The sequence below is a fragment of the Carassius carassius genome, chromosome 3 (assembly GCF_963082965.1).
Source record: "Carassius carassius chromosome 3, fCarCar2.1, whole genome shotgun sequence".
Lineage (NCBI taxonomy): Eukaryota > Metazoa > Chordata > Actinopteri > Cypriniformes > Cyprinidae > Carassius > Carassius carassius.
Window position 1 is genome coordinate 7060833 of NC_081757.1, and position 15504 is coordinate 7076336.

General features: G+C 36.4%; 1 protein-coding gene across 2 annotated transcripts in view; it reads right to left on the reverse strand.

The window, feature by feature from the left end:
- The window catches only part of LOC132117663 (furin-1-like), a 107653-nt gene that overhangs the window by 18936 nt on the left and 73213 nt on the right, over positions 1-15504 (reverse strand). For both annotated transcript variants that reach the window (XM_059526985.1, XM_059526990.1), the window contains exons 7-9: positions 7992-8080; positions 3253-3425; positions 100-312 (exon numbers count right to left, since the gene is read on the reverse strand). In XM_059526985.1, the coding sequence (XP_059382968.1) occupies positions 100-312; positions 3253-3425; positions 7992-8080 (475 nt within the window). The remainder of the gene's footprint in view (positions 1-99; positions 313-3252; positions 3426-7991; positions 8081-15504) is intronic.

Sequence of the window (15504 nt, forward strand, 5' to 3'; positions counted from 1 at the left end):
CTGTTTTCAGATTCTTTATTTTTGGATTAGATTTGCTACGCCACTTCTTCAATTAAAGGATAACTGTTGCTGATTTTCTGGAGGCGGAGAGAGACTCACAATCTGTTTCTCATTGGGGCCTCCACTGCTGTAGGTTGTGGCGAGGGTGGACGAACAGGCCTCGCTGTACCAGGGCACGTTGCCGTTCTGTGTGCTGCTGCTGATCGACAGCGTGTAGATGCTATTGGTGTAGCCGTCGCAGTTGCAGCTGTCCTTCTCTCGGCCGCCGTTCCCTGAAGCCCACACAAAGATAGAGCCCCGTCCTCTACGGCCCTAGAATTCAGGAGGAGAAACACACAGTCGGTCAAAAGCACTGGCATCTCCCTTAATGCAAGCCCAATCTAACACTGAGAGCCAGATGCGAGCGCTGCACTGCCAAGTCTGAAACGGGAGGATTACTGACAACAATACTCAAAACAACTGGATAATATTTGTGATGAGTGGAGTTTGGAAAGGATCGTCTGCCAGAAAGGATTTTCAAAGTGTCATGGACCATTGAAGCACTATCATTGTTTCGATTGAAGGGCCAGATGCTTTTAAAAGGACCTTGTTGGATGGCGCTAATGTTCAAGATATTTATCATGCATGTTTATTTTCAGGCGCAAATGAAAGACACAAACAGAACTGAGCTTTTGCGGCCTACTTCTCAGATGAAGTGCAGTAATGTAAAAGTAAACTGTAAGAACCGATAATGAGCTCATGAAAAATGCACGCACTGTATTATCGACTTTCATTTTACCATGTCACCACAAGGAAAGGCCAACAGTGCAGATAATTTGATTCAGATGCTGTTTGCTTGTTACTACCTTTGATCGTTTACTGTACCTTACATTTTCAACAATGTGCTAAATAAAAGTCTGTAGGAGAAAATAACGTGCCGAGAAAGGCTGCAGTGCATCTTTGAGAATTCGCTCTCTGTTACAGCGCACACCTGCTTGATTGTGGGCATCTATTCAGCGAGGGTGTTTACACAGACCAAAGCCCCATTTGCATTGGCCTTCTCCACGCAACATGGATCTTGTTTCCCAAACAAATCTGACTGCTGGCAGACATGCGAATGCTCATGATTTGGACACTAGAAACAATGGCTAGAAAATATGGATGGGGAAAATACTAAGTCTGTATAATCAATTTTTTTGCTTTTTTTTTTGGTCCTTGTCACTTATTTATAGGAACAGTCACAGGGAAATTCTAAAAGCTCTTACCATCTGTTCTGTTAAAAGATCTACCCAATATAATTCAGTAATTATAATGGGATCATTCATACTTGGAACAAATTCTGCACATTGCATTTATGCTACGGGATCTATGCATATAGTGTATGCCATCTATGCTATGGCATAAAAGAGTAATAAAATGTAGCATTAAGACACCTAACATCTACTAATACTTAAATGTTATACTGCAAAAATATCAATATGAATTGAATTTAAAGAATCAATTATTAGGATAATAAACATCTATCACACTGTAAAAAAATAAAAAACAATAACAATGACAGTTACAGTGATATTGTGGTAAAGTTGTGGTTAAGAGCACCTGCAAATTACTGAAAAAAATTAAAACTTCTCTTTAATTTCAGCTAGTGGCCAAGATAACATTTAGTTTTTACTGATTTTGCCCATGTAATGAAAGTCAGTGTGGCTATAAAAACTATAGCAGCAAGAACAAGAAAAAAACTGAAACATTTGTTATAATATTTTCTTTTGTGTTCCACAGAAGCAGATATGGCATACAAATTTGGGACAACTTGAGGGTGAGTAAACAATAATAGAATAAAACATTTTGGCATGAACTATTGCTTTAAATGATGCATATCAATCTGAAAAGAAAGCGTAAAAATGGTCTTGCGTACCAAATCGCCTCTCAGCATTTTTCTACAAAAGGTCTGCTCCTATAAAATCCATCCACGACACACTGCGGTAGGTAGTGTCTTGGCACGGCTCTCCTCCATTGTCCTTTAGCTGGGCCTCAGCCAGTTTTACAACCCCGAGCACGTTCATATGAGTGAAGGGTTGAAACGAATGCTGTTGCGCTACCCCACGCATGAGAGCAGTTTAGCTCAAATGGCGTTAAGTAATTAGGTATTAAGAATGTCAATACTGTTCACGCTCCGGAAAATCTGCATGAAGATGTCTCGGTGAAAATTGCCATTTAATGTGACATTTAAATTAAACAAACTTCACTCTGACTAGTAAGTGCTTTTATGACTCAAGGCACTCGCAAATGAAGTGTGCCAAAATCAAATACAGAGCATCCCTTCCACAGCCCCCCTGACATCGCTAACTTCAAAGCAAATAAGAAAAATCCACTTAATTCATTTGAACCGTACATTTCTGCCCTCTTAAATGCCACTGCTGGTAAAAGTTCAAGGTTAAGAAAGGCAAACTTAGACTATCTCAGCAAAAGAATATCAATGAAAACACGTCTACTGTTTGTGGCACAGACCAACTGATTCAGATAATGGCAGGAAACAGTAAAAATAGCCCATGAGTCACAGAAGCAATTGTACATGTCAGGCAAAACAGGACCTCTCCACTGCTCATTTTCAAACGGGATTTATGTAGACATTCACAGTGGAAGACTTCCTCCACGGTCCATCCAAGTGAAAAATGTAGGCTTCGATACGGCATCAAGCTCTGGTACTGTGTGTGTGTATATATATGTGTGTGTGTGTATGTGTGTGTGTGTACAAATTACATATACATATAATTTAGATAAGTCTTAAGGCCTGTTCACACAAAGAACGACAACTATAAAGATAACTAACTACATTAGTGTCCACACCAAAACAAGCTATCATTCTGTTTATTCAGTGTGCACTGCAGTTATGTCATCTGATGCTTTAAATCAGGACAATTCTATTATATTGTTCTTTTGTGCTGTTATAGCTGCTTTACTTTTAAGTTAAGATTTTTTTTTTAAACAAAATCATTACTGTTATCATTACAGTTATGGTCCTTGCTGTGAAAGGGCCTTTTAAAAAGTACAGTAATGCAGCCCAGTTCACTTAAATGGGCAGAGAGAGCCTGGAAAATTATTTGACAAGAAATATAAATTATGAAAAGTAATATAAATTGCCTTCCAGCAAACAATAAAACAAACCAACAGAGCAGAATATAGCCCCCTTTCAGCACCACAAGGAGTATTTCTGGCCTACATTAGCTAAATGACAAAGAAGTGCAATGAGTTCAGGTTCGAGAAAAGCCAAACCTCTATCACGCCGCGCAGGAAAGCTTCTTTGGCCAGCTTTGCAGGTCCGTCCACCGTTTTGCCGTCGTCTTCGGGTCCCCAGCTGGCGCTGTAGATGTCAATGTGCTGTGGGTTGAGACTGAGAGACTGAGCTTCCACCACATCAGTGACCTCTCCATCCAACATGCGCACACCTGCAAAACACAAAACACGATACACATTAGAGCAAAGGTCAGAGAGCAAATCAGACACAAATATACAGTACTTGCGTGTGTTATATCTTATAGTAACCACAAACTGCAGCCTGACTATTGCAATGCTTGTATTTAGATTAGATAGTAGAATGGTAAGAATTGATGGCCATTACAATGACTTCATGTTTAGAGTGAGAGAGAGAAAAAGAGTGTGATGTAAGGGGGAAAATTCTTCAATCAAACACTCTGTTGAACTTGTTCTTGCACTGGAAAGCATTGACAGGGGTGCAATCAGATTTTGTGAATTTTTGTCGGTAATGATTCAATATTATCCAGATTTACTGTGACATTTGTAGAAATTCATATAGAGATGACAAAAAATGTGTCTGATAGTGTATGTCATCGAAAGCTACATTTAATACTGGCTAAGAAATGTCTGATGAGAGGTTCTTCACAGATTAAGTGCTTACAAAAATAAATAAAATACAAAAAACAAGGCAGACTCATTTGGTTCCCATAATATAAGTAAATAGTTAATTAATAAATAAAATCATTTGGGGGGGGGGGGGCACTTTTTAAAAATTATTATTATTATTTTTATGAAAACATTTATTTGAAATATTCTTGTTTTGGAACATTATAACATTACTGACCCCAAACCTTTGAACTGTAGTCTACATACTATAATCTACTTCTATATATCTATAATCTATATATATATATATATATATATATATATAAATTAAAACTGAATTAAATAAAATGGAAATATAACATAAAATTATATAACTATACATAAAAATATAAATAAATATATAAAATACTTGAAACTGGTGCTTCACTTTCAACACTGCAAGAACTCAAAACAAACTTACATTAGATTTTCAGTGAACTTTGAATGTGTATATTAATATAAATTATGTAAACCAAAAAATATATATATTATAGCTTTTTTTTTTTAATACCACCAATTCCAACCTGTCTGGAACAATACTGTGATATTGAAATTCTAGCCTGTCAAATATTTAGCCACTACCAACAGAATATATATTTTCTTCGAGAAAGCAGCTACTATGAATAACCCCACGAAAAAACCCATATGAATCTTTCATCTGTTTGCTAAATATTTAACATCTAATGCTCGCATATGAAAGGGATGAGGTGCACAGATAGCGCTGCATATAAAAGTTCCTTTCACAGAAAAAATCTGGAGTTCATTTAAAGGTGACAAGTGGCTACATTCTTCTCTTTCGAACATCCTTCACAACAGAGGAGAACATCTTATCTTTTTCCACTGCCATGTACAAAAGGGAATCTTACACCGAATTGGGGGTTTGGGAACGAGCCAGAGCGCTTGGTCCAAAATGTCAAAGGTGTTGAGTTATTGTGATCCCAGCATCAGAATGTTATCTCAGCCTCGGGTAAAAAATAAAAAAGGAGAGCAAACTCTGCCAAGAGCTCTTAGATTTTAAAGTGGTAAAAAGATGAGAAATCAGAGTCAAGCATCTTCAAAACAATGTGAATCACTCCTTTGATACACAAGGGGGCGAGGTTACTCAAGGTTGCCCTCATATGGGTTAGTGCAAATAAACAAAAGTTCAGTCGTTTCAGGTTTTCCAAAGCAATCCGAGAGCTTTGGTGCAGACAGTACTGCAAACAAACCCACAACTACAGAAAAATACAGCACAACATTTTGGAAAGATTTGATGTTTTTATCCCATAGCTACATTCCAAAAGTCCTGAACATCCCAGAAGGACCAAGAGAAAGCTGGCTATGATTATTTTCTAGGAAATGAGAAAAGCATAACAGATGCACTGTGGTCATTTTAATTCAGGCTCTAGTAAATACAAATAATCTATCTTCTCTCAAAAATGCAACAAGAACCCTCAGTTTTATTTGTTATAAAGCAATTTCCCACAATGGACTCAACTGTTTCCTACAAGTCTTCCAAACCAATATTCTGGCTTAATGAGTTCTGGCAGAGGAATTAGCCGTGCTGTGTGCCATCTCTGCTAGCGGGCTGCCATCTCTACATTCAGCTTTCCTGTAGCAGAAGGCACTGCCTGCCAGTTTGGGCCGACGTTACGGGTCAGCTGTCCAAAAACCTTCAGTTCTCTCTGTCCTCTGTCCCCATGCTACCCCCTAAAGGAGTAGTATCTGCTGCTTATTAAGCACAGATTTCCCCCTGGATTCAAGGTGAAACAGACACAGGAAGACGACTTACCCTCCACTGCATCTCATTAGGAGGATAATTCAAAAACAGCTACTTGAGAGAGAAACGAAGGCAGAGATGACAAAAGAGAAAGGGATTTTATCCATAACGCATTATCCATCTGCGTGAAAGGGAAGCTCTGACATGTAGCATATATATTTAGTCTGAAGAAAATGTGCATTTAAAAAAATAAAAAAAAGACTATGTGAGTGGTGCTTCTAAATCTCATCGTAAAAGTGCAAATTTGTTTTGGATGTTCGCAAACTAATACGTGTCCACAGAACCCAAGACAATCATATTTTGGTGCCAGGCTGATGAAAATCTTAAAGCAATTAAGAAATTTCTCAATTTCTTTAATTGTATGTGGAATTTTTCAGAAATTCTATTTTTTAGAGACTTTTCGTGTTAATAAAAATTAGGTCCAAAAAGAGAAACAACTGTACATTTAAAACAAACAGAAATGAGTGAAAATAAAGAAAAGATGTCAAGGATAAATATCCCGGATATGTTAAGTACTAAATGGCAGTGAATTGACAAATATCACAATTGTTTTTATATCAAGACATAAAGAGAAAAACAGGTAAACTAAATAAAAAAGGAAACAAATACATATATATATAAAAAAAAGAATAAAAACTTTTTTTGGGGTGATTTCTGATTGTATTACTGTAGTAATCACTATAAGTGCACTGTGTTGGTGTATGACTATAGCTTGTTGAGTTGAGCTTGTCCTGTGTTCATAATCATGCTTTATTTAATGTTGTTTGGGTATTTTAAATAGTTATTTTTATAAAGCCTTTCTCACAATGAAGCACTCTATTGCATTCCCTGACCGATCAATAAGCATTGTTTACTTTATCATTACACTATCAATCACTTCAGAGTGTCACTTCAGAGTACTCATGCACAGCAGTAATAGTAATATGTATTTTATTTAGGGTTGCAACTTTTCTGCTATTTTCATCTTATTTTCTTAAGACTTAAGAATAAAGTTAAGTAGAATATTATTTTTAACATTTTTTTTTGTGAATACAGGCCCGGCCCCTATGTATAGATATTATGCAGGTATTTTTTTTAAACATATTTAAAATCACACAAATTTCTTCTAATTAAAATGCCTCTAAAAATAACAGGTCTTCCTTAAAACGTCGCATGATTTATGATTTTGTGTTGTGTTTTGTGTTGTGTTGGGGTTTAATACTTAGATTACTGGTTTGTTGGAAACCCTAACCATAAGTATGAATGCTAGTAATAAGTGGCAAACACCTCTAATAACAATCATCAGCGTAAATTGGAGAAAACACACAAAGTAGAGAGTGTTTCAAAGTTAAAGTTCAAAATGTAACATTTAAAAAAAAAATCCTGGGTGTTGTTAAAAGCACTTTTCCCTTTGAACAGACCACAACCTAAATGTTGTTTGATTAGTGAGTCAGTGCTTAAATATGTTATTAATGGCTGCTGATGACCTCATAATACACACGTTATATAACATAACATAAATGCATTACATAATCATCTATTCTGTAGCAGTTGTAGTAGTGAAGTTAAAGTGTTACTTCACCCAAAATGAAAATTCTGTCATTATTTTCTCACTCTCATGCAGTTTCAAACCATATAATTTATATCTTATTCCATGAAACACTATACATCTTCTGCAGTCATACTATATATTTGAGTAAGAACAGATCTCAAAGCCTACTGTAAGTAGTCATCGCACTGGCAAAAGAGCAGCAATAAATTCTGCTTAACATGTCCTTGTGTTCAACCAAAGAAAAAGAGTCAATCAGTATTTTTAACAACTTAAGGGTGAATAAATGATAACAATTTTATGACATGTTTTGGTTAATTTTCCTTTTAAGGTGAAACATTATACCATATTGCTAGGCTAAACAGCTAAGATTCAACTATGGGCAGTTGGCAAACGGTTCTTGGTGAGGATTCTCGAAAGCAAACCATTATCAATGATATTTTTCCCAGTCCAATAAAGTCCAAGAGTCGTAGTCAGCTGGCAGCATAGAGAAGAGTACTAAAACAAAATCTGCACTGAACAGGATAAAAGCACCTTAGCCAATTAAAAGGATTACACATGCTAGCATCCAAATCTTTGGCTCAAAGGGACCTATGCTGGAGCCAGTGATAACTGTCCCATTTGAGCTCATGGAGTTCCTCTTTCGAATTGTTTTTGTACGGAAGACTTCTCGTATGGGTTAATGCACAGGGACAGAGCTAATCTGAATGTGAAGCCAATCTGATGTTTCACCGTGGTGTTTTGCAATTCAAATGTTGGAATGGACCGGGTATGCGCTCGAAGAATAGACTGCACGTGTTGAAACATGGAAAATTGCAGACTCACCTCCGATCTTGGAATTGTAGGCCACCCCGACACCACACATGTCATTGTTGGCAACAGCAGCAACCTCTCCAGCACAACGTGTTCCATGTCTTCAAAAAAGAAAAAAAAGAGAGATTCAATTATGATTTTTATGGACATTTTTGAAACATCTGTACTATGCCATAATTCATATATATTTATTCATATATTCATATATCATATATATACACATATATATACATGTATATATACATACATATACATATATATACATACATATATATACATACATATATATACATACATATATATACATACATATACAACCCGAATTCCAGAAAAGTTGGGACGTTTTTTAAATTTTAATAAAATGAAAACTAAAAGACTTTCAAATCACATGAGCCAATATTTTATTCACAATAGAACATAGATAACATAGCAAATGTTTAAACTGAGAAAGTTTACGATTTTATGCACAAAATGAGCTCATTTCAATTTTGATTTCTGCTACAGGTCTCAAAATAGTTGGGACGGGGCATGTTTACCATGGTGTAGCATCTCCTTTTCTTTTCAAAACAGTTTGAAGAAGTCTGGGCATTGAGGCTATGAGTTGCTGGAGTTTTGCTGTTGGAATTTGGTCCCATTCTTGCCTTATATAGATTTCCAGCTGCTGAAGAGTTCGTGGTCGTCTTTGACGTATTTTTCGTTTAATGATGCGCCAAATGTTCTCTATAGGTGAAAGATCTGGACTGCAGGCAGGCCAGGTTAGCACCCGGACTCTTCTACGACGAAGCCATGCTGTTGTTATAGCTGCAGTATGTGGTTTTGCATTGTCCTGCTGAAATAAACAAGGCCTTCCCTGAAATAGATGTTGTTTGGAGGGAAGCATATGTTGCTCTAAAACCTTTATATACCTTTCAGCATTCACAGAGCCTTCCAAAACATGCAAGCTGCCCATACCGTATGCACTTATGCACCCCCATACCATCAGAGATGCTGGCTTTTGAACTGAACGCTGATAACATGCTGGAAGGTCTCCCTCCTCTTTAGCCCGGAGGACACGGCGTCCGTGATTTCCAACAACAATGTCAAATTTGGACTCGTCTGACCATAAAACACTATTCCACTTTGAAATAGTCCATTTTAAATGAGCCTTGGCCCACAGGACACGACGCTTCTGGACCATGTTCACATATGGCTTCCTTTTTGCATGATAGAGGTTTAGTTGGCATCTGCTGATGGCACGGCGGATTGTGTTTACCGACAGTGGTTTCTGAAAGTATTCCTGGGCCCATTTAGTAATGTCATTGACACAATCATGCCGATGAGTGATGCAGTGTCGTCTGAGAGCCCGAAGACCACGGGCATCCAATAAAGGTCTCCGGCCTTGTCCCTTACGCACAGAGATTTCTCCAGTTTCTCTGAATCTTTTGATGATGTTATGCACTGTAGATGATGAGATTTGCAAAGCCTTTGCAATTTGACGTTGAGGAACATTGTTTTTAAAGTTTTCCACTTTTTTTACGCAGTCTTTCACAGATTGGAGAGCCTCTGTCCATCTTTACTTCTGAGAGACTCTGCTTCTCTAAGACAAAGCTTTTATAGCTAATCATGTTACAGACCTGATATCAATTAACTTAATTAATCATTTTAATCAAATTAATATATATACATACATACATACATATACATACATACATATACATACATACATATATATATATATATATACACATACATACATACATACATATACATACATACATATATATATACATACATATACATACATACATATACATACATACACATACATACATACACATACACACATACATACATATACATACATACATACATATACATACATACATATACATACATACATATACATACATACATATACATACATACATACATATACATACATATACATACATATACATACATACATACATACATACATATACATACATACATACATACATACATACATACATACACATATACATACATACATATACATACATATACATACATACATACATACACATATACATACATATATACATACATACATATACATACATATACATACATACATATACATACATATACATACATACATATACATACATACATACATACATACATACATACATACATACATACATACATACATACATACATACATATACATACATACATATACATACATACATACATACATATATATATATGTATATATATGTATATATATATAAATATAAAGACCGCCCTGATCCTCATTCACAGCAGGTGACCGAAGCCTCTCATCTTGCAGGGCTCATTCAGAGCTCTTTTGCATGTGTGAAGAGCTCCTACTCAGTCCTGCTGTAAAACAGGCAGCTATCTGTGAAATACGACAGCAGGTGACACACTGATAACCGTGGCCTTTGGGAATAAGATTACAGTCTGTGACAATGTGCAAATGCATCTTGCTGTATGCATTTAATCAAAATTAATGAGGACCAAAAGGCAAGGAACCAGCTAAAGAGCAGAGACGTGTCACTTAGATCACCATCCAAGTGCATTTTATTTTTGGCCTTTCTACCTCTTTGCCACACAGTAGAAATACGTATCTTAATCTTGTTTGCACTGTAGCTCCAATTGCATATTCATTTTTGCCAGTATTAAAATATATATGCACACTTATTGCACCACATACAAACATCTGAGACAGCACTGGATTCAAGCGTAAACCACAGCATCAGTGTCACAATAATCTTCCGGGTCAGCAGACATACAAAAGCCAAGAGAGCAATGGAAGGTAAACTGGAGTTGAACAGCACAAAGGAAGGATCAGTGAAATCCCAGGAGAACCCCTGCAGTCATCCGTCCATTCATAGGAAGCATGAGATCAGTGAGGATAATGTCTCAGACTTACTCAGTCCTACAATAAGGAGGATCATGAGACCTATATTACATCCAAAAAAGGAGGGAGTTTTATGGGAACCAAGCTTGTGGATTGTTAAAACAACAGGAGGGAACTTGGGAGAAAGCATGCAAGATTACGAAACAAAAAGAGGCCGAAGCAGACCGATCGGTGTGTGACATCAAAATACCGCGAGAGTGACTTGCCCCTTATTTACACTGCACTCGTCTGTGGCGCATTATGGCTCTGACGCGGCCACTCTAGTCAATGCTTGTGTTTACACCAGCAGCATGTTTCAGAAGCAGCTCTCTGTGCCACTTTGCTAAAGATAGACGCATCGCCTATTTTTGACGGTAAGAGTGTGCCCTCGAATATGCTCTAGAACCGATCACACGATACTTTGAAGTCATACACCGATCAGTTTGCGCAACGCTGTTTCAAGTCGAACACAAGTCAGGTTTATGGTGGTGTTGTTGTGCGCGCTAGGGAACGTAAATGTGCCCTACGTCATTGCATCGCTATTGTGATATGACAATTTTAATTAGCATAAGAGAAACACACTCAGCCTGTCAATTTAAATTTCTTTATTTACTCAAAATTATTCATTTATAACATTCTATATTGTTTATACATTTAAGAATCACTTTATTATATATATATATATATATATATATATATATATATATATATATATATATACATATATATATATATAAATTCTTTATCAAAAAAAATGCTCTACATTAAATCATTGCTTTTTATTTTAATTTATATTAAATGTCTCAAAATGTCACAAAGTGATGAAGATAAATGTGGTGAATGTGCACCGTTTGTCATCTGTTCAAGACCACACATGGTAGAGTGGCATGTCTTAAATGAGAAACTAGTCCAGATGCTCCTCACACATTTCTACAGTACACACGACCTGGATGACAGGGAATCTGTGCAGACATATTGTGAGCATCTGCATTTATTCTTCACAGTCCACTGACTGAACAGAAATGTACTGACAATCACATGACTTACTTGTTCTAACCCATTTCAAACTAAAATATGAGTCAAACTCATATCGATGCGTCTCCCATTGCCCCCGAACAAGATATAGATTTCAAAAGCTTAAATTATCACTATGGACCTTCTCAGTTCTCAACCAATCACTGTTCTTGAGTAACCATGAATTATTCTCAGGCTTTAATCTCACAAAGTGCCACTCTTATGTATGGATAACTATACGTGAATGAATCCACATTGATGGGCTGTTATCGTGGATGGATTGTTTAATAGGGTTTGGTGTGACACCTTGCGTTACCGTCCCCCTTGCTGACTCACTTTAAAGCCGAAAACATGCAGGTTTGTGATACTGAGAGCGAGATATGCCACTAGTGAGCTGTCTGACAGATTTAAAGCAAGCCTGGACGCATATAAGAGGGTTATTTCCATTTCATATTTACCTGCAGCACATGTGCTGTATAGATCGATTCCAAATGTTAGAAGCAGGCCCAGATGGAATGTGCAGACTTTTGCATTTTCTGCACTGATTTTTGAAGGACAAACACCAACATAATTCTGATGAATGGTTGAGAGAGTAATACACTTTTTATAGGCTCCCGAAAAAACATAATGAAATTAAGGCAAAATATCTCAAACAAGCATGCAAGAGTCATGGTTTAACAGTTTGGGCTCGGAATAATTTCAAGTCTCTTAAACTCACTGCATTTATTTGATATAAAAAATAATAATAATAATAAAACCCACTAAAAGCTCTAATATTGTGAAATATTACTACAATTTAAAATAACAGTTTCCTTTATATATATATATTTCACAATATTAGAGCTTTTAGTGGGTTTATTATTATTATTTTTTTTTATATCATGAAATATATGAATATGAATATGAAATAATGAAATATATAATATAATAATATATATATTTTTTTTAATGTATTGTTATGCAAAGCTGAATTTTCAGCATCATTAGTTCAATGTCACATGATCCTTCAGAAACCATTCTAATATGCAGATTTGATGCTCTAGAAACATTTATTATTATTAATTTTGAAAACAGCTGTGCCGCTTAATATCTCTGATGAACAAAAAGAACAGCATTTATTCTGAAATGAAAATCATTTGTAACATTACAAATGTCTTCAAGGTCCTTTTTCCTGAATAAAAGTTTAAACGTCTTTCAAAAAAACAAGCAATATAAATGACAACCACAACTCTTAATAAACTGACAAGAAATGGTTTTAAGACTTCGGTTTAAAAGAAAGATTTTTGAGTGTGTTCAAATCCCAAACCAAAATGGGCTAAAGTAAGCGTTGTTTGTTTTAGCAATCATTACTAGAAACATCAAGGAATGGTGTTGTCCTCTGAATACTATGGGTTCTGTATAAAAATAGCCAACAAGTCAATCAGCACTAACAGCAGATGAAAAATAAGAGTATTTCTGCTTCACTTAACAGAAGAAAAGCAGTCTATGTAGGACGCACATGACCATCTGCTTTCTTCAACACCACAGGCGTTCTACTGAGACACATTGTTTGGACCTTTATACAACCCTGACAGGACTCAAACCTGCAAATGCACTGCCCTTGACATGCGGCTCAGTTCTTATAAGAACAGGATTATTCTGGGCTGGAACACTGTTTGGCATCTCCTCCACAGGAAGTCATCCTAAAGGTTTGTAGATGCAGACAAGCAAACTATTCTTTACTTATGGAAGAGACAACAAGTTAACACAACTAGAAACTATGTTTTGAATAACTTTTGCAGGGAGGGCTTTGCTTGTAGCTTAACAAAAAAAATTGAAGACTTGTCATTTACTCACACTCTTATTGTTCTCAACCTGTGCGACTTGATATTTTGGTGACATTTGATTTTGAAAATGACATTTCAAAAAGTTACTTCATTTTATGAATGACATTCTTCAAAATATCTTCTTTGGTGATTGGTTACTTAAGATAAGGATGCGCAAATTATGATTTGGGGCCAAATTGCTCCTTTAAAGGAACAGTTCACCCAAAAATACAAATTGGCTGATAATTTACTCACCCTCAGGCCATCTAAGATCTAAATGATTTTTTTTTTTTATCGAAACAGATTTGGAGAAGCATTTTTTTTTTGCAAGCATTACAGCATTAGCACTGTTCACAAATGGATCCTCTGAAGTGCATGGGTGCCGTCAGAATGAGAGTGCAAATAGCTGCTAACAATACTCCACAAGTAATCCACAACATGACTTCAGTCCATCAACTGAAGACGTATTAAGCATATAGCTGCATGTTTGTAATGAACAAATTCATTAAGATGTTCTTAACTTCAAACATAGTCCTCCACCCATAATATTGCAGTGAAAAAGTATCTGAATCAGAAGAGAAATATGCACAGATCAAGCACAGTCTACAATCATTAGAATGCCTTAATTGATTTCTTTATTACAAACATGCAGCTTTTTTTGCTTCACTAGATGTTAATTGATGGACTGGAGTGGTGTGGATTATTGTGATGTTTTAATCAGCTGTTAGGACTCTCATTCTGACGGCACCCATTCACTGCAGATGATCCACTGGTGAGCAAAGCTTCAACCCTCACCATAGTTAGCATTTTAAACAGCATGATAATGCAACGTTAATAGGCGATTAACAGTTAATGTAAAAAAATATAGCAGGATATCACATGTAAAGACATTAAGATGTTTATAAATGTTTCCTGCTGGAAGATCCGCACTTGTTCTGCTTGAATTAGCAGACCCACGTTACACATGCTGAGAGTTTTAATACATTCAATACAGATGTATTCATGACCATCTTAAAATTGGATTAGGCATTATTCCAGCTGGCTTATTGAAGCCCCAGGAAAATAAATCCAGGAGAGGTTTCAGTGTTTTAAGCTTGGGAGAGAAACCAGGAGCAGGTCTAGAGACCGTCAAGCGGAATCTTTAACGGAAGGCTCACTTGCTTCTTCGAGTTATGATTTTATGGAAGAGCAGAGATGTTCTGCTTGACTTAACACTAAATATTTCTGTCTTCTCTCTCATATTGTGCCTGATGAATTAACAATGACGGGGCAAGAAAATATACGGCCCGTCTTGAGCTGCTGCTAAGCAAAACTCACTTGACTGGCTAGTACAAACACATTAACTGTGGGAACTGTGTATGGGGGAATACTTCATCCTGCCTTTGTCTGAACAAAAGGCATTTCCAGATGTGCAATTTTAACACGGCAAATAACACGGCGTGTTATGGTAACCTCTGATGTTTTATCAGCACACGTCTTGAGCCGATCTTGATCAGATTACACCCTGAGAGAACGGCTCTCTAAAGCCGTGCCAAACTCCCATAAAGCACTGCATTGCTGAAGACAATCAATGAAAGATATGATTTCTAATACGTGTTCATCTTTGCTATAACTTATTGCCTAACATTTTTAAGTGTAGTGGAAGACTTGATAGTCACAATCTGTAACTGAATTGAAGCCAGCTGGAATTTTTTTTTTATTTTGACATAAAAACATGGCAAAAGTCAACACAGTAATGCACATGAGAGTTATTCATGTGTTAAGGTGCTTGACATAGTCAACTGATATGATTATTTCAATAAACAATGCTGATGCAGATATC